The sequence below is a fragment of the Podarcis muralis genome, chromosome 2 (assembly GCF_964188315.1).
Source record: "Podarcis muralis chromosome 2, rPodMur119.hap1.1, whole genome shotgun sequence".
Lineage (NCBI taxonomy): Eukaryota > Metazoa > Chordata > Lepidosauria > Squamata > Lacertidae > Podarcis > Podarcis muralis.
In genome coordinates, this window is record NC_135656.1 from 69,067,975 (window position 1) to 69,087,302 (window position 19,328).

Below are 19,328 nucleotides of genomic sequence, written 5' to 3' on the forward strand. Positions count from 1 at the left end.
TCTGTGAAGCCAAGAGAGGGTTGTTGTCTGGGTAGCCCAGGACCTCCATACACACCACCATGGCTTGCACCCTGAGGAGGTTACTGGTGCTGCTAGCATAGCGGTTTGACTTCACCCCCGGAGGCACACTCCATTGTCTCTCGAGGCAGATGAATGCCAACACATAGAGAAGTTGAGGCTTGAGGATCAATGCTTCTTGTGTCAAGTTATATAAACACAATTGAATTTTAACACCATAGGTTGCCAGGAGAGACTAGACATTTATCTCTGGTTTGGTTCCATTTTCAAACCTGTTGTGTGAGAGCTGCCTGCACTGTGCCATCACTAGATAGAACTGACATTTTGTGCATTTTTTGCTGAATGTAAAGGAAAGGAACTCCCAGAGTTGTAAGATAAACTTTATTTTGGATATTATAGTCTGAACCACATTTGTAAGATATTGCAATGTACATTACAGCAGCTCTCAATGCTCCTCCTTCCTCTGTTTGCCAAGAGACCCAAATTGTATTTTGAAGACGGATAACGTTTTAGAGATTTCTATTGCCCTGAAGCTTTAACAAAGGCATGAGAGTTGCTGGTGTATTCAATAGAGACAAATTACCACTGTTACTATGTTAAGTAGCAGGAAATAACGTCACAACATTGAAAAGTCAACAGAGACTCAATACTGTGTCACTTCAGCCAGATACCGAAAATGAAATTTCAGTGGAATGTACTAGAAATAAAAGCAGTTGGGGCGTGATCCAGTCCACTGCAGATCCAGCAAGCAGTTTTGCCCCTTCCCCCACTTACCCATGGAGGAGGAGAAAGGGACCACACTTCTCTACCACCATACAGCCTCTCTCCCTCCACAGAGCAAGTAGTTTATGTTCTGGAGCACAAGTAATTTATAGCAAAGTGACAGGGGGAGCGGGGCTGAAAGAGGATGGTGAGACAGGCACGTGGACCTAAGAAGGCACCCACTTACTCTAACCAGGGGAGAGCAAGAAAACAAAGCTCAAGCAAGGGTTGCCAGCATGCCTGCAAGTACCTCCTATGGTTCCCATGGAAGGTCTCCGTAAATAATCCCCTTAAAAATCCAATGCACAATATTTTGCTCAATTGCTGCTTGCACTGAGCCCCCAGTCTAAAAACATGCCCACATTTCCATGGATGCCAGGACTGGACACCCTCCCTTACATTCTGAACAGAGAGAAGGTGCAAAGAGCTTCCCTCTTTGAATGCATAAGAGGCTGAAGTTTCCCCCCCCCCATTGATGGCAGGGCTGTGTGCACTGTTGTGGGCCACTCCCACACCATTTTGTGGCCCTGTCTCTTTTTCTGTTCTTTTAGATGTGGCAGCCATTATATATTCTGCCATGCCCCAAGGTGTAATTTAAACACCTCTGGAGCTGTCATTTTATGACTTGTTCTCACAGCAGTTTTTCAAAATTTCACAAGTATGCCCTGGCCTAAAAAGGTTGGTGACCCCTGCTCTACTGGGACCAATCCCACCGCACATGGGTACTGGACCTATTGCGGACTGGGTTGTGGACTTGAAATCTTACAATAAGTATGCTTCTTAGCTGGATAAAATTGCTGAACTTTATGTTTGTAACTTGCTATGTTGTATAAGTAAGCCTGATAGAATAGAGAACAGTGTTGTGAAATGCAAATTGCCTTATGAGAAAGCATTTACAAATGAAGTTTAAGACTTCCCATGATTTTCCACTCAGGACTTGCTTACCCTAAGGAATGCTGTAAAAACATTTGCACTGTTGCGAAAGCTTTCAGCTTATATGGATACTAAGCCTGTTCCAAGGTCTGGGTTCCCACAACACTTCAGGTGCCTGGATCCAATACATATTCTGTGCCAGTATTACACTGCCAAACCCAATATTTATTTTTCTTGTTTTCTTTTTTTAAAAAAAACCAATAAACTTTTATTGTAACCCTTTCACATTCCTTGCCTTGTTTTTCAGAAGACATGCTTTCAAAGTTATCTGTACAGCTACAACCACCTACAAACATTTTAAAAACGCTAGTCATACCTCATGTTACATTTGCTTCAGGTTGCGCGTTTTCAGGTTGCGTCCCGCGGCGACCCGGAAGTACCGGAAAGGGTTACTTCCGGGTTTCCCCGCGCACGCATGCACAGACGCACAAAATGACGTCACGCGCTCGTGCAGAAGCGGCAAATCGCAAACCGCGTGTGCGCAGATGCGGGTTGCGTTCTTTTCAGGTTGCGAACGGGCCTCCGGAACGGATCCCATTCGCAACCAAAGGTACCACTGTACAAGCAAATCCTTTTTTGCCTTCAGTAAAGAGCTGGAATAATAATAAACACCATTACTACTGCAGAATGGATTGGCAGGCCTTTCCAAATGATACCTCAATGTTTGAGACAAAGTCTACCAGTAAATGTACACAGAAACAGAGCCTATGCTGGTGGGCAGTACAGAGACCCCTTCACTGGGCACAAATGAGTAACTCATTCCTGGATGAGAAAAACATGAAATTCACAGAGGCATTGTCGTCACTGGTTGACGTGGTAGAACATTCACGGAAAGATGGATTGTGCCCTTGTTCCCTACCCACTCCCAAACTTTGGAAACTTTGGCAGCCACAACATTGTCTATTTTTCTTGGGGAGTAGGAGAGAAACAAGATGCAACACTGACTGCATCTTTCACAGCCACCAAACAGCAACACAGGGAGGTTGTAGCAGTTAGCTTGCTACCTCTTCCAAAAATTTAAGCCAGCTAACAAGGAAGTGGTGACACAATGGGGGTGTGAATTATTAATGTGTGCCTAGAAATGGACAACATAACACTGCAGCACAAAAGAACAGCAGTTTACACCACAGAAATCTTTACATCTGGAATTATTACATTATGGATAAATGTCTGGTGCTACAGAATGTACAGAAACGCATGTGGAGGGATGCTTGGTAGCCACATATGGAAAAAAATATTTGCTCTGCAGCTCAGGGGATAGACTTCATTGCTCCGAGGAAACTCTGGTGGGTAAAATCTTAGTAAGCCTGCATGCAAATTCCTATGAAAGCCTAGAAGGCTCATATAATACCAGACAGGAAAGTTGTATGTTACTGAGATGAATACAGAAGCCCAGCCTAGCTCTGAGGTGTTAAATGCCTCATGAGTCACAACAAAGGGGCAGAAAGGGTTAAGTGCAGAGGATACAATTTAGCATCACTGTCAAGTTTTGTTTTGTATGTCTAAAGAAATGGACATGCGTACACACATGGCCCTGAACACCACCAAAGAGTAGAGGATCCAGATTTGGGGGCAGACGCCTGAAGCCAGAAATAGCATTTCATTTGCTAGTCTAGAGGCAGTGGACGCCTTCCTCTTAAAATAAAAAATATTGGAAGGCAATAGGTCCCTAGAATCTCCAAGCAGCCTGCTTTCTTTTCCTTGTGGGCACTGGAAAGAGAACCAGCACCCCTGCTCCTTTCACAGGCAGGCCAACATTGCATAGAACAGCGAGTGAAAGTGGCAGAGTTCTAGGCAGAAGGGGTGAGCACTGGGAAGAGGCTTGCAGTGGTCAGTGCTTCCTCTTTGGCATGAAACAATGTCCAGTTTCCCTTCTTATGGAATTACAAGTCAGGAGCAATGCCAGATGTATGATATTATGGCGGACCAAGTAACAGAAGGAGCAGCGTGGAGGTTAAAGTGAGTGAAGAAAGATGAGCTCCAGAGTAGACAGAGTTAGGAAACGATCTTCCGTCTTGCATGAGGACCTCTGGCTGCATCTTACTTTTCTCAGCTTCCTAGAAAGGCAGAGAGAGAGAGAACTCATGACTGGATACATCTGCTGTCCGTCACATCATCTCATTTGAATCCCTCCTTTCCACACCACCACCATTTCCACTTGCATGGTGTCCCCTGCTCTACTTGGAAGACCTGAGAACATCCCTGGGAACAAAGGTGCCAGCTTCTTTGCTCAACTTTCTCTCACAATAGAACACACTTCTGCCAACCTAGCAGTTCGAAAGCACGTCAAAGTGCAAGTAGATAAATAGGTACCACTCCGGCGGGAGGTAAACCGCGTTTCCGTGTGCTGCTCTGGTTCGCCAGAAGCGGCTTAGTCATGCTGGCCACATGACCCGGAAGCTGGACAAATGCCAGCTCCCTTGGCCTATAGAGCAAGATGAGCGAGCAACCCCAGAGTCAGTCACGATTGGACCTAATGGTCAGGGGTCCCTTTACCTTTAACTAAAGCAACCTTGTTATGCCAACCATTTGCTTTACAGGCGCATAACAACATACCTGATTCCACTTACGCTACAGATCAGGAATGGGAAACCTGTGGTCCTCCAGATGTTGCTGGACTGCAGCTGCATCGTCTCTCACTACTGGATTGATGGGAGCTTGGAGACCAGCAACTTCTGTGGGGCCACAGGTTCCCTATATCCCTGCTACGGATTCAGAAGAAGCTGGCTTTGTGTCAAACAGAAGGAACGGTTCGTACCCAACGCATTTCTGAAGTGAAAACTGTGCCGTCTGTGCTGGTGGCATCTCCCTGAAAATTTAGGGAAGGTGTGAACTGCAGCTGCTCCTGAACCTCCATATTCCTCTGGTTTAAGATCATCTGAGACTGGATTGCACTTCCTGTAAAGCAGAGAACACGCAGGAGATTGTGTGAAGACCTGAATGTGTGTATACAGTCAGGTTACACATTCTAGGTCCCGGAGTCTTTGAGCAACAGGTGTAACTAACAGGATAAATTATTGTAAGACACCCATGCATTGGTGCCTGGAAATGGCCTGAGAGGGGGCCAGCAGACCTTTTCTGCTCAGCTTTGGCTATGCATGCATCTACTGTGGGGGTAGAGAACATCAGATGTAGCCCTCCAGGGGCCCTTCCAAACCCCATGAATCACCCTAAGCCATGCCCCGTTCTCAGGCCACACTCTCAACAGCCCTGCTCTGTGCTCTTGAGTGCTTTTCCCTGACTCAAATATGTCCTTGAACTGCACCATCACCTCTTGCTTGCCTGAATGACAGAGAGAAGTGTTTGTGTAGTCATGTATGGAATTTTCTGACTTTTTGCATGTGTCAAATACAGCCAGCTGAACCAAGTTAGGAGCCACTTTTATTAATCCACTCATTTTTGCCTCTGGCCCCACCCACTTATTGGCATGTGTGCCCCCCTCCCCCAAAGTTGCCTACGAGGGGATATGGCTCTTGAGCAAGAAAACACTGCACACTCCTTGTGTACAGTTTGACTGATTTTTGTGAATCAACATTTTTTTAAAATTGATTTTTGATTGCCGAAGCATTTGGCAATTAACCCACTGCAAGTCTACTCCGGAATTTGCCACTGTGCTTTAGGCATCATGATTTAGCTGGGCTGCTGTTTTCATGCTGTAGGGGAGCATACAGGGAACACAGACCAGTCAATGTCTGCAAAGGGGAGAAGCATGTTTGGTCAAAGAAATGCCCAAATCTTAAACTGGGGGGGGGGGGGGCACATGAAAAACTTTTCCATAAATATAATCAAACAGATAAGAAGCTGAGGCATTAAATGTTTAACAAGCAAGCTTTGGTTCTGTTTTACGTCCTCTGTGAGCTTTTACAGTCATAAAATATTTAAATCTTAGCAAGACCAAACATTTTAAGAGATGTGTTGACAATAATAGATAGAGAGAAGGACTTGGACAAAATTAGGGCCAATATCTGATTTTATGCTCAAGCAGCAGGATCAATGAGCTGATGTAAAGTCCACTGGACTAGTTAGAACAAATGAATTTGTAAATGCCGGAGTGATTAATTAACAGGGGTGGGGAGCCTCTGGTCTTCCAGACGCTGTTGGATTCCAACACTTATGAGCCCCAGTCAAAACATAGTCAATAGTCAGGAGTTATAGGGGCTGTAGCCCAGTAACAACTTGGAGGGCTACAAGTTTCCCATCCCTTGCTTAACGAGCAACAAGAACCCTAGAAGTACCCTAAAGGATGAGAATAAATGACCTTTGTTTCCGAAAGAGGCTGACTAGATGCCTCTGGTAAATTTGTATGTAGGCAAGAGGCCATTAGCTAGATGGGAAGGGGTAACTATTGCTAGACTCCAATTCCCATCAGACCCAGCCAATTTGCCCTCAGGGATGATGGGAACAACAGCTGGAAGGCCAAAGGTTTCCCACCCTGGAACAAGATGTCTCTGTTTGTAGCCAACTTCTGACATACAACCTCTAAGATTATGGATGTTTCTCAACAACGAATAAGTTGACAGATCTTTCTCTTATGAATTTTTCTGATCCTTTATAAACCGATTTTCTTGAGCAGCTTCAATGAAAAGGCGGATTTAAATTTAATATATGCATAAAATCCAGTGGCAGTGAATTCTCTGGATAGAGAAGTACTTTGTTTTGCCTGTCCTGAATCTGCTGCCAATTTAATCAGGGAAAAGTTGACTTCTAGTACTATTATGAAAAGGGGATAACAAAAGGGGTAGATGGACTAAGTGTCTGGCATATGTTTGGATGACTTACTGAGGCATCTGTTGCTGGCAAAGGAGCTGAGGACTTGCTCACAATCCTCCTTCTGATTGCCACTGTCCTTGCAGGAGCACCACAGTGTGACGTCAGTACTGGAATTGCTGGCATAATTGGGGGTCATAGGTGTACCTATTTCAAGACCGAAAAAAACAAAGAGTCAGAATTTTCCCATATGGAATACCAATGAGTCAAAAGATACAGACCCACCAGTCTAGGCATGCTTTCCATAACCCCGGAATCTGCTATCTCAATCTGCTCAATTCAACATCCTGCCAATCTCAACCTCCTTCTAAGGATTTCTGATGTGAAGTCGCTCTGTGCTCCAGATTGGCGGAAGGGCAAGGTATAAAAATATATCTAATTTTAAAAATTGTAATTAACTAAAGCACAACCACACTGTTGCTGTGGTCAGCCAAATGCTTCATAGGCAGGGCATGAAGGGGATAGTGATCCTGTTTCTGGCATCAGTATATCAAAATCAGAGGTGTAGTGCTTCTAGACATGGATACTCCATTTCGTTACCATGGCTAATAACCAATAACCACCTAACATAAGAAACTGATGGTTAATGTTCCTCCTCCAACTTCAGAGTGAACGTGAAAGTGGAATAGTATTCAGCTATAAGGGGAAGGAAGATGGACCAAGTCTTCAGAAGAGGCAGTTTCCTACAGCTCAGAGAAGCTTACGCTCCTTTCTCACTCTCTGTTCCATAGACCGGGAAGGCAGGACCTTACATTGCACACACACACCCCAGGTATGTCTAATGGTATAACCCTCATCAAGCTCCCAGTGAATTCCTCTGGGCCCAGCACATACCAACCATCCCCATGTAAGCCTCAAGGCATGCAGCATGGTTGTGCGGAGAGCAGCCATCTGAAGATGTGCCTGAAGGCTTGCATTGCTCTTGGAAGTCTGCCAGCCGGGATCTGGTGGAAGATAACAACTATCAGAACGAGGGCTTTCTTTACCACTACAGAGATTGCTTTATTCATTTGTACTGTAGTTTATAAACCAAAGCCACTTTTAATGCAAAGCCAAGCAACATCATAGATCTTCATCTTAAAAGTAATACAGTGGTACCTCAGGTTACATACGCTTCAGGTTACAGACTCCGCTAACCCAGAAATAGTGCTTCAGGTTAAGAACTTTGCTTCAGGATGAGAACAGAAATCGTGCTCTGGCGGCGTGGCAGCAGCGGGAGGTCCCATTAGCTAAAGTGGTGCTTCAGGTTAAGAACAGTTTCAGGTTAAGTACAGACCTCCAGAACGAATTAAGTTCTTAACCTGAGGTACCACTGTAGCTACATTAGGAATGGGCAACTGATGGCTCATGGCTTACATGGCCCCTGAAGCAGTGTTTTCTGGCAACTGGCGGTTTAACCAAAAATACTTTATAGAACAGACATGTTAGTCCTACAACTCTCACATGTTTAATGTAATATACAAATGTACAAGGGGACCGGGTGGCGCTGTGGTCTAAACTACTGAGCCTCTTGAGTTTGCTGATTGGAAGGTCAGTGGTTCGAATCCACGCAATGGGGGGAGCTCCTGTTGCTCTGTCCCAACTTCTGCCAACCTAGCAATTCAAAAGCCCACCACTGTAAGTAGATAAATAGGTACCGCTGTGGCAGGAAGGTAAATGGTTTAGTCATGCTCGCCACATGACCTGGAAAGCTGTCTGTGGACAAACACTGGCTCCCTCGGCCTGAAGCGAGATGAGCGCCACACCCCATAGTTGCCTTTGACTGGACTTAACTGTCCAGGGATCCTTTACCTTTTATAAACATACATATTGAGCATATGCTCTCCTTAAGAGCAAAGTCCTTCTTACTAGATGGTCTCCAATTTTATTATGAAACTGACCACCTCTGGCTCACAGACATCTGTCTGGAGAATAAAGTGGCTCTCAAGTATGTAGAAATTGTCCATCCCTGATTTAGGTGATGCTTCTCCGGATCTGCTGTTTCAAAAATGTACAGACTGCATTTTAAAATTAAAATGTGTGTAGACCGGGACTATCTAAATTGTTAGGCATTATGGAAACATATTGTTTTACTTCCTTCTTTTGCTATATCAAGTGTACAATCCGCCTTAGGATCCAGTTACTTGTGCCTCATACAACTAATAGTTTACTATGGCAGCCAACCCAACGCCCTTGGTGCCAGACCTACTTGCAGATATTGTCCTTCAGGCAGGAGTCCAACAGGACGAGGCAGTTTGGCTTGCTGCTGCTGCTGCTCTGGAAAGAGCACTCCGGGACAATGGTATTCCAGCGCCGCTCACCACAGACCTCGTCTTGACAAGGGCAGAAGAGGAGGCTTTTGGTGAAATCCGCGCTGATCCTCTCAAAGAAGTGTCTCAGGTGTCGGTGGCATCTGCGCCGATCACAGGTGGTCTCTGTGCTGCAAGTCTGGGCATAGAGTGAGCGCAGACGCATGCACTTGTGGTTCAAGTGGCAAACGTTTGTGGCATGCAGGCAGGGATTTGTCCTATCCATAGCTATATGGGAGCCAACAAAAGTGACAGAAAGACAAGAATATGTAGTGGGTTCCAGAGATTATTTCCATGAAGATGTGGATTAAACACGAAGAAAATGTAGTCGAAGCAATTTCCAATATCACTTTGCAATTCAGAAATTCATTTATTTACACCTGCTTCATTTTCCTTCATAGTTTGCCCTGTGTGAAGCTTTAGATTGTAGACTCCTTGGAGTAGGCACTTGTCCTTCTGTGCTCTGAAAAGCACCATGCACACTGGTGTTGCTGCCCTGGGTAATCTACCCAGATACTCTGTGCAGCATCAGAGTAGACTTGAAGGCTGGGGGAAGCAATCACATAGATGGGTTCTACCCTTATGCAGAACCTCATTTGGGAAGATTTTATACTAGGCCAGAGTTTTGGTGGGTGGCGCACTCCTATTCTCTGTGTACACACATCAAAAGGTGTGATACCTTCTACATACCCAGTGAGCTTTCTTTTGGCTGCTACTGCTGTTACCTCTCAGAAGATTCCTCTCAGACTAAAACTTTTTTTCTGTGGAAAATTTACCTCACAGGACTACTTTATCTTTGAGAGTCTTATACTTTCTGCTTTCTGTTACATTATAATAACAGTTATTTCTGCCTTTCAGATTTGAGTTTGTGTTTTATTTTTGGTCTATGCTGATATCCCTCACCTCTAGACCATATGTTTATCCTGGCATCCTAGCATTAGTCTGCTTGACGCTACCTTTAAATTGCTTATAAAACATTTCCTTTCTCCCTAAAAAAACTCAGCTGTAGTATGTAGGTCCTGAGGAAAAGAAAAGACAACCAAATGTTAGTATAGGTTCTACCTGAAATCCTAGTTGACAGTTTGTTGTAATTGGTCTTTGAAGAGTCTTCATTGTCTGCATCTTCATAGGGTGACACCTCTAAATGAAAGTCATCTGTGCAAAATAAATTTATTTACTTAGGAGTCACACTATAAGTTATGCATGTAATGAATAAAACAGAAAATCACAAAATATGAACTCTTAAAAAAAGGTAACCAAGGCAGCAGAATGCAACTCTAAACATATCCATTTACATAAAATCACAAGAGCAATACAAAGCTAAAACACATGTCAATCTAGCACAGATTAAAATTCTTTCAGAGCTAAATTAAAAACAATGATACAGCATTAAAAAATAATTTCATAAAAAAACTGGGTGAATTTAAAACTATTTGCCTGGTACCAACATTTATTAATGTAGGTGCAAGGAAAACTTTGGAAAACCAGTAAAAATAATTGGCAAAAAAGGGAAAATGCCCCAAGGGACAGCATGCCCTGTTCAGGGAAGTTTTTAATGTTTGAAGTTTTATTCTGTTTTTAATGTTCTGTTGAAAGCCATCCAGACTGGCTGGGGAAACCCAACCAGATGGGCAGGGTAGAAATAATAAATTGTTGTTGTTGTTGATGATGTTGTTATGCCATAAAGGAGAGGCCACAACAGAGAAGGCCCTCCACCTTCAGCGTGGGAGAGCACTTGCAGGCAGCTGCATGTGGAAAAGAAGTCTATCTACATGTTCCCAGTTGGCTCCTTAATGCGGGGGCCGGGGCACATAAAACTAAGCAGGAAATGCTTAAGATTTTAATTAACAGAAAGAGAAGAACCACACCTTAATATCCTGCTCAGTCTAAAAAACAATTATGAGGGATCTTTTTTTATTTTGACATCTATTTTAGAATATTGTCAATGTAAACATTCAAATATATATGTTTTTATTCTTTTTGTAAACCATCGTGGAAAATAAAATTTCAAGGTAGCAAAAATTAAGCAATGGGTTTCTAATAGCTTTCTATTCTTTGGGAGGAGCCATAGCAGAAGATCCAAAAATCAACCCCCAGCATCTCTGGTTAAAAAGAATTTCAAGAAACAAGGCTAGATGTAGGAAGACTGAGACCCTGGGGAGATGCTTTCTGGTCAGCCAGACAATTGCTAGTCTTGACTTGGTGCAAATATTTTTGTTTTGTTTTTGCAATCAGGTCCAAGGGTCTTCTCCCAGATATTCAGGTATTGCTCTGGAGTGGGGCACACAATTCTTATCCTCCCGCCACCAGTGATAATACAAAATGAAGAGTGAGCAAAGCTTCTATCTCACCAAAATGAACAGTCCAGTAGATGCGCAGGCACAGCTGCTCCAACTTTCGTGTGCGCCGGTGACACTTGCATTCCTGAAAATAACTGTTTCTTACAAATGTTTCTGCCGCCAAGCATCTGTTCCTGGTTTCTTGGTCAGGGAGGAAACTGCTCTTGGATAAAGACTGGGAACAGTTTTGCAAGGTCTGATAAGCGGCGCTGCAGGCAGGCTCAGCCAAGCAAAGGGTCTCTGCTGTTATACAGGTGTGCGGCTGATCAAGAGAGAGAACAAGGAGGCCTCCTGTTCAAGGAGAGAGAGTGTGTGTTAGCATTTCATAAATTCACATACTGCAGCCACTTTCTCATCCCTTCAAGGGCACAAGCATAAGCTCCTGCTTTTTGCTGAATTAAGCAATCTGGAATGTTTATACTGCCACAATCACTAATGTGGATTAGCACACATCTATGCTTTGCCTATCCTGTTGTTCATATTATCAAGGGGGGGGGAGAGAGAGATGTGTGGGATTCAAGTAACAAGTCCTACTGGAGGAAACAAAGACAAGGACTCCAGCTAGTGCAACAGGACTTCCCTCACTGGCTTTTTTTTGGGGGGGGGGGTGAGTTCAGTCAGAGCTGTAACTACGGGGAGGGGGGTAGTCTTTCTCTTGCCCTATGTTAAGCCTCCAGAGGACTCCCACTGAGGCTCCCTGTGTGTGTGTGTGTGTGTGTAAATGTAGGGGTGGGGGTGTGCCAAACTGGGTCTTTGACCCGGATGAAATAAAGCCTAGTTTCGTCCCCAATTTGGAAGAAGTCTCAAAACAGTGTAAAGCGGGAAGAGAAAGGGTGTTGTTCCATCTGGCAAGCTGAAAAGCTTGTTCTGACAAAACAAACGCCATAGTGCTACACTTAATTCCTCCCATTGCTATAGTATGGTTTTTATTTTGATATTCCAACGGATGTGTATGAGAGTTCTTTTTACAAATCTAATTTATCTACCTCTTGCTGTTGGCAATTGATAACTGCTAGCATGTAAAGATCACCACTCCTTGCTTTTTAGAAGAAAGGAAGATCTCCACACTTTAATCTATTCTTCTGACATAAAATCAAGAGTTTCTAAAGCCTTTTTTAAAAAAAGCAGCAGTGTCCAGTTGGGCAGGATTATACTTTGGTGTTGAATTTTGGTGGAAATCTACATTTTGGTGAAATAGATGGGCCCAGTCTTTGACAGCAGTGCTGTTTGAACCTCCAGTCCACTTCAGCAATTTGGCACCAGCTCCAGACTCACGTCCTGATACTTACATAAGTGACAGAAATGACAGCTACAGACAGACTTCCTGGTATCACGTTTGGCATCTTACTATAACCACTAATAAATAGACTCATTTCAGGTCCAACCAGTTACTGCAGTGGTTTCTATATTTGAATGTGAGCCAAATGGAGAACAGCGCAGACTGAACCATGCTTGAAGGGCAGATGTTCTTGTCCTTGAAAAATGACAGTTGCAGAAATGAAACGCTCCTCAAATTTCTATCACATACAACAGGGGTGGGGGAACTCAGGCCCAGGGTCCAAATGTGGCCCACTAGATCTATCTGGCCCTTGGGGCTCCCTTGAGGTCTGAACTCCTCTAGCTTGGCCTTATCCCTCACCAGCCTTGCTCGGTGCTCTCCTCAAGTGCCTTTGTCTGTCTGGAATGTGTCCTTGGATTGTGATAAAGCTTCTTCCTTGACTGGATGGAAAATGGAAAGATACGTGCGCATGAGGGCCTTTAGAAATCTCTGGCATGTGTGTGGCTGGGAACAGTGGCGTAGCGTGGGGGGTGCAGGGGGTGCCGGCCGCACCAGGCGCAAATCTGGGGGTTAGGGTTTGGGGGCGCAAATCCATGGGTTAGGGGGAGCAATTTACTTGCCTTGCCCCGGGTGCTGACAACCCACGCTACGCCACTGGCTGGGAATGGAGCTTTCGGTAGAAAAATAAGAGCCCCATCCACTTTTGTCTCCGGCTTTCCCCACCCCTCTCAGGTGTGTCATGAGGGAATGTGGCCCTCAAACTGAAAAAGGTTCCCCACCCCAACATAGAAATATGGCCCCATTCTAAAACACTCCTATTCCTGTCCACCATCTCTCATTTCCCCCAGTGTGCTTTTGATTTACATTCAGTGTTTCTCTTCGCATATTGATTTTCAATTTTTATTATGGCTTGGTTAACATCTATTGAATCCCAAGCATTCTTACTATACACTTAACAGACTTTATGAAATTCGGACAGATCACTTCCACAGCATACACTTAAAGCACATGGGCTTCCCACATAGAATTGTGAGAATTGTGACTCTGTGATGGGTAGATAAAAGTTTCCAGGATTTTTTAGAGAGCCATGTGCTTTAGATGTATTTTAAATGTATGGCAGGGATTTGACTATAGAGCACCCCACAGAGATATGCAGGGGAAAGGGGGCAACTGTCTTACAAAGTATAGCTGCTGCAACCATCTTCCATGTCTCTCCCACCACCACACCTCGTATGGCAGGAGGAACACAACCATCTGCAGGGATACCACAACCATTTGTGCAGGGAAGGGAGGAAGGGCCAGGCAACTGTCTAATCAGGGCAATCACAGCCCACAATCCAAAGAGCAGCCAGGTGGATGGAAGTGTTGTGCCAGTGATAGGCTTACCCCTGGGTGTGGGGGAGCACTACCAACCACCAACCTTGTCCTACCTGGGCAGGAAGTCCCCTAAACCTTGGGGATGGGAGTACAGCCAACAGGAGTACAGCCCACTACAGAAACAGAAGCTGGCTGCAAATGAGACATGCACCAGGGAGGAGATGCAGAAGTAGAGGAAGGGAAGTGGGGCCAGGATGGATAGCTGGCTGCCTAGGGAAAAAAGAGAAATAACAAGCAACAAGGGGTCAGGCAACAGGTCCTCTTTGCCCAGTGTGCCCAACAAGGACTGCAAAGGAGCTTCCAACACCAGCTGCTGGTGCACAACCAGTTTCAGCTATAGCACTCTCTGAAGCTGAAGTGGGACAGTTGTTCTACTGCAGGGTTGGCTCCTCACCTGTCATCTGGTGCCCAAGGCCCACAGCAGCTCTAATGAACCTTTGCAGTCTGGCATTAAGCGTAATGTCTTGGATCTGACAATGCTCGGCCTAGATCCTCTGTCGCTGCCTGGAATTTTAGGGTGCCACTTGCAGAAGCAAGGATGCAAGGAGGTAATGAGCGCCAGCACAGATCACCCTTTCTGGATCAATTAAGCCCAGGGGAACAGCTCAAAGGCAGGTAAGCAGATGAACTGGGGCAGGCATGGCCAAACTTAGCCCTCCAGATGTTTTGGGACTACAACTCCCATCATCCCTAGCTAACAGTGGGAATTGTAGTCCCAAAACATTTGGAGGGCCAAGTTTGGTCATGCATGAACTAGGGGTTTAAACCACAAAAAAGAAACTGAGCAGTTTCTCTAGAGAAAATAATAACCTTCACCATTTTTACATGGTGATTAAAATGCTACATGCTGCTAACTACCATACTGTTTACCAATGCCCTGTGAGATGCAAAAGGGAGAAGCAAGGGATATAGGGTCATTAGCTATGATGTTCTGCATAATTTCAATAGAGAAGTAAATGCTGACAGATATAACGTCACCAAATGCTGTTTCAATACACACAGAAAGTCAGTGATATAGCAGATGGGTAGTGCTAAACATCACATTTCACTACTAAATTACTCTTTATTACTCAATCAAGAATATTATCCATGCTGGCTATATACTACCTCCAGAATCAGATTCCCTCTGAATACCAGCTAAAGGGGAACAGCATCAGGAGAGTGCTGTTGTGTTCATGTGCTACTAGCGGAGTTGCCAGAGACAGCTGGCTTGTAGATATGGGAAATGAGATGCTAGACTAGATGTACTTTCAATCTGATCTATCAGGACTCTTATTGTGTTTCTTACCGCTTGTGATGGATACTGATTCAACATCTCTCAGTACAGGTGGTCACACATATCTCCCAGGTCATTAAAAGTAGCCAGTGGTAATAAGGTAAAGGTAAAGGACCCCTGACAGTTAAGTCCAGTCGCGAACGACTCTGGGGTTGCGGCGCTCATCTTGCTTTACTGGCCAAGGGAGCCGACGTTTGTCCACAGACAGTTTTCCAGGTCATGTGGCCAGGATGACTAAGCAACTTCTAGTGAAACCAGAGCAGCGGATGGAAACGCCGTTTACCTTCCCGCTGGAGCAGTACCTATTTATCTACTTGCACTATAGGAGCCTGCATTCGCTCCATAGGACGCACACACATTTCCCCTTCATTTTTGGAGGGGGAAAAGTGTGTCCTATAGAGCGAAAAATACGGTATTTATCTACTTGCACTTTGACGTATTTTTGAACTGCTAGGTTGGCAGGAGCTCGGACTGAGCAACGGGGATCTCCGTCGTGGGGATTCGAACCGGCAACCTTCCAATCGGCAAGCCCTAGGCTCAGTGCTTTAGACCACAGTGCCACCCGCATCCAGCCAGTGGTATATCTATCTAAAATTAATATAATCGTCATTGTGTTATGTTTCTAGATTAAAGTTTGTGAACCAATTCTGTGGGGGATCCAAGGAAGGAAATTTGGTTCCCCTGCAAGTGAACAATGCATGTGGTTCCATAAAGGCTGACCCTACTCCTGTTTACCAAGCAGTATATTTTCATTTACTTGTTAAATTTCTTTATTGCCCTTCATCTGAGGATCACAGGGTGGTTTACAATATAAAAAACAAAAATGCATAACATAGTAAAACAAAAATAATAAACACCCATAAACACACACAGTTTAAAAGGCCATAGGTTGTTTAATAAGCCAAAGGCCTGAGAGAAAAGGAATGTTTTTGCCTGGCTTCTAAAGATATGCAAGAAAGCACCAGGTGGGCCTCCCTGGAGAGAGCATCTCACAAGCAGGGAGCCACCACAGAAAGGGCTCATTGTATCCTTTCTGTTGAGTAAATGTGCACAGGATTGTAGCCTTAAAACTCTATATTGCCTTATCCCAAAGGTAAGAGTTCAATTCTACCACGCAAACTAAAGATGAATACAAGTTTCAAAAATAAAAGAAGTCTTCATATTAGTTTAGTCTGGAATGAGTCACTTGTGAATTACTGTATGTTAATACAGGGTAGAAAGCAGAATAGTGTTTTCATGTTTGACAAAGCATTTTGACTCACTCCCATGCAATCTGTGCATGTGTTAATGATGTTAATGCAGGAAAGTGAGCAGATTAGAGCTATTCTAACAAAAGTATGTTTTATATTTTCAGATCACAGATACAGTAAACACAACAGCCCTTTCTGTGATATTTTCATTCATGATACAAAAAACCCCACCCCATTACCAGTATTTCCCTAGTTTACAATGTCCTGTTCCAGGTGACGCAAGGACAGAGCAGCTGACAGTTAACCATGGACAGTACTGGACTCAGTTTGGTATTAGTTGCATGTTCAAACCCAGGGGCAGGCTAAGAAGCAAGGTCAAAGGCAATCTGAAGTCAAAATGTGAGGTGTGGGGGAGGTCTTGAATTGAACAGCCAGGGCAATGGAGCAAATTTACGGCTACAGCACTTTGTGCCATGAACTGAATGATTTTTAGTCTGAGCACAGCAGCAGGGCATCTGGGTTGCCTGAGGATTTGGTCTACTCGTGAATAGCTTTTTTCACACAAGTATCACTTTACTCTGGTGTAGTGCTTGTTCCTCAGGCTTGCACTCCAGTGCCTAACTAAGCCTGCACCTTCAGGTGCCTGTGCTTCCTAGGGCTCAGTGGCTGTCCAATATCCCCCGGCGCCTTGCTGCCCCATGGTATGAGCTGCTTTGGAGAGCTCTAGGTCATCCTTGGAAGATTCCACCCGCAGCAGCATGACAGATAATGCCATGCTAAAATTCACATCAGATGGAATGTGCATTTCATTTTAAAATGGTCCTCTTCATCTTTCCTTCCTGCATTAGCAACCCAAGAGCTGTCCATGTTTGATTAGACCTTTCTATGTTATATTAGACCAAGGATCCACCTAACAGTACTCTGTATCAAACAAATCTGTCTGGGAAGCTCACAGAGCTAGACGGAGATAGCTGTCCCCTGATGTTGCCCCTGACAAGTGTGAAACGCAATTTAAAAACCAATATAGCCAGTGTAGGATATGCAAATTAAATGCAGACCATACATATGCATATATTTAAAATATATATAAACGTCATGTGAAAAACCCTTCTGATCATATTCCACAATCGGAACATACACAGATCTAATTTCGGGCCAATTTATAAGAACACGACCCCATCGAGCAGGCGAGTTGCACATTGCAAACTGCTCCTACAGCCCGCGGCGGAGCGGCTCTAATTCTCTGGCTGAGGAAAGGGTCACAGCCCTTCTCTGGCCAGCAAACAGCTTGGCAGCCACTTGCCGAAAGTTTCTCCGACAGAGAAAGCAGCCTTGGCACTCGAAATGGAAATCTGCGATCAAATCTTTATTCCGGCAGATCAGCTACCCCGTAAGCAACAGGCACTTTCTCCCCTCCGTTAGCAAGCGGCGGAATGGGGACTGCGCTGTTCCTCCGTAGCCTATTATATGATCGTACATCCCTCTTTCCTTTCTCTCCCAGCACCCATCAATAACGCCATCGGGGATCTGCCTAGCCTGAACACACCCAACGTGATTAGCAAACAGGGTGGTCAGACAGTCCTCCCCGTCGCCGCCTGCAAATCCGAGACGCCGAGCGCGCGCTGGATCAGAAACCTGGACGACTGTCCAGACACCGCCCCGCCGAGAGACACGCGCAGCCCGATCCTGAGCGGGCTTACATGGAAGCAAAGTCCGCTCAGGGGGCTCGCCTCGCAGCAAGACGGACATAGGATTCCAGACCCTCTTTGCCTTGGGACACACAGAGAAAGGATGGTCCTATTAGAGACAGCGGGCGCAAAACAAAAGCTAAAAGGCGCGGATGGACACACAACTTCTCCCTTGACCCGCCCCAGAGTGCCCAATTCTCTATGCCCGCAACCCCAGAGCCAGCCCCGCACGACGACGAGGGGCGCCAAGCAAGCCCCCCATGAACGGAGGTGGGGTAGGGTGGGGTAGGGTAGAAAACATACAGCAGATCCAACACCGCCTTTTCCCCGCACCGGACCCCTTTCTCAACGGCGCCCGCCCCCCGCGACGCCCCATTACCGGTTCGGGAGAGCAGCAGCAGCCCCAGCAGCAAAGGGAGGCCCATGGCGGAGGGAAGCGCAGCAGGCGCAGCGCGCGCGGTCACTCCACTCCGAGCCGGTCTTGCGAGGGAAGGGCTCACATGCTCCGCTAGTTCAGCGGGGACTGGGCAGCCTCGCGTGGCCACCTGCTGCCAACCTGCCCTCGTCGTCCCGCCTTCGCGGGGACTCGCCTTCTCAGCTCGCGCGGGGCAGGTGCGCGCGCGGAGCTACAGCGGGAGGCGGGAACTCGCCGCCGGCGCGCGAGGGGAGGGGCGCAGGAGTAGCGTCCTGGCGGAGCGCGGCAGGAATGGTCCGCCTCGCGCTAGGGCGCTTGCTATCTCTGGGTGGGGTAGCGGTATGGATTGGGAGTAGGGGACGGGGTCAGCCCCGTCGTGGCCTTGGGATTTGGTTTTTGGCGCTGGGAGGACGCTTCCCCTCACACAAGGAGGCGGAGCGGACCCTGTTGCCTTTGAATTTTGTGAGCTGTGGAACCTCGTCCGGAAAAGCAGAGAGGACGGGTTTATTCCCCCCCCCCCCCAGGTCTGAAAACGCCGCCCGGGAAAACGGGCGTGTCGCCTTCGCTTTTGTCGCCGCTCAGGCGTTCTTCTGGCGCGCGCACATTTCCTCGCGCCGTGTTGCTCTCGCGCTCGTGAGGGGTGCAAATAAATAAACGAGCTCAAAACCAACACTGTTTGAACTGTTTGCAAATATTGCTCATGCCGCACGCCATTTTAAAACATAAAGGAAGCATATAAATTTCACCCAGTCTTCCTTCAACACTTCAGTTAAATCTGAGAGGAGGGAGGGGGGCAGATTTAGCACACAGCGTTATTGGTCCATCTAGTGTGGCTGCAAGTGTGGTTTGCCTTACAACAGGTTTACTTGAATTTCCAAAACGTTTGGGCATCCTTGAGAGGCTGGTGTAGGGATAAAATGATTTTCACTATCAACTGTATTCCACACCAATTTTCTATATGCACTAGTGTTCTGAAGTCAAGAATGAGCAGTGAGA

The 19,328-nt window shown here is 45.8% G+C and overlaps 1 protein-coding gene across 2 annotated transcripts; it reads right to left on the minus strand.

The window, feature by feature from the left end:
• Positions 1-385: 385 nt before the first annotated feature.
• On the minus strand, positions 386-18,818 carry GFRA3 (GDNF family receptor alpha 3). 2 transcript variants are annotated; one of them, XM_028718551.2, is made up of 8 exons: positions 18,297-18,818; positions 11,120-11,398; positions 9,831-9,923; positions 8,669-8,996; positions 7,315-7,424; positions 6,493-6,627; positions 4,472-4,611; positions 386-3,770 (listed from the first exon to the last, which is right to left on the minus strand). In XM_028718551.2, exons 1-8 carry the CDS (start codon positions 18,340-18,342, stop codon positions 3,630-3,632), a joined length of 1,272 nt encoding a protein of 423 aa, XP_028574384.2. In that variant the 5' UTR covers positions 18,343-18,818; the 3' UTR covers positions 386-3,629. The 2 variants fall into 2 exon arrangements, with proteins under 2 accessions (XP_028574384.2, XP_028574383.2); XM_028718550.2 differs by lacking the exon at positions 18,297-18,818 and adding an exon at positions 12,747-12,891.
• Between the last annotated feature and the right edge of the window lie 510 nt (positions 18,819-19,328).

Coding starts and splice junctions, on each gene's coding strand:
- GFRA3 (XM_028718550.2), bottom strand. CDS start 12,882: ATGCCAGAGATTTCTAAAGGCCCTCATGCGCACGTATCTTTCCATTTT. Junction 11,399..12,746: donor GAGAGCACCGAGCAAGGCTG/GTGAGGGATAAG, acceptor CTCCTTGAACAG/GAGGCCTCCTTGTTCTCTCT. Junction 6,628..7,314: donor GGCTTACATGGGGATGGTTG/GTATGTGCTGGG, acceptor GTCTTGAAATAG/GTACACCTATGACCCCCAAT.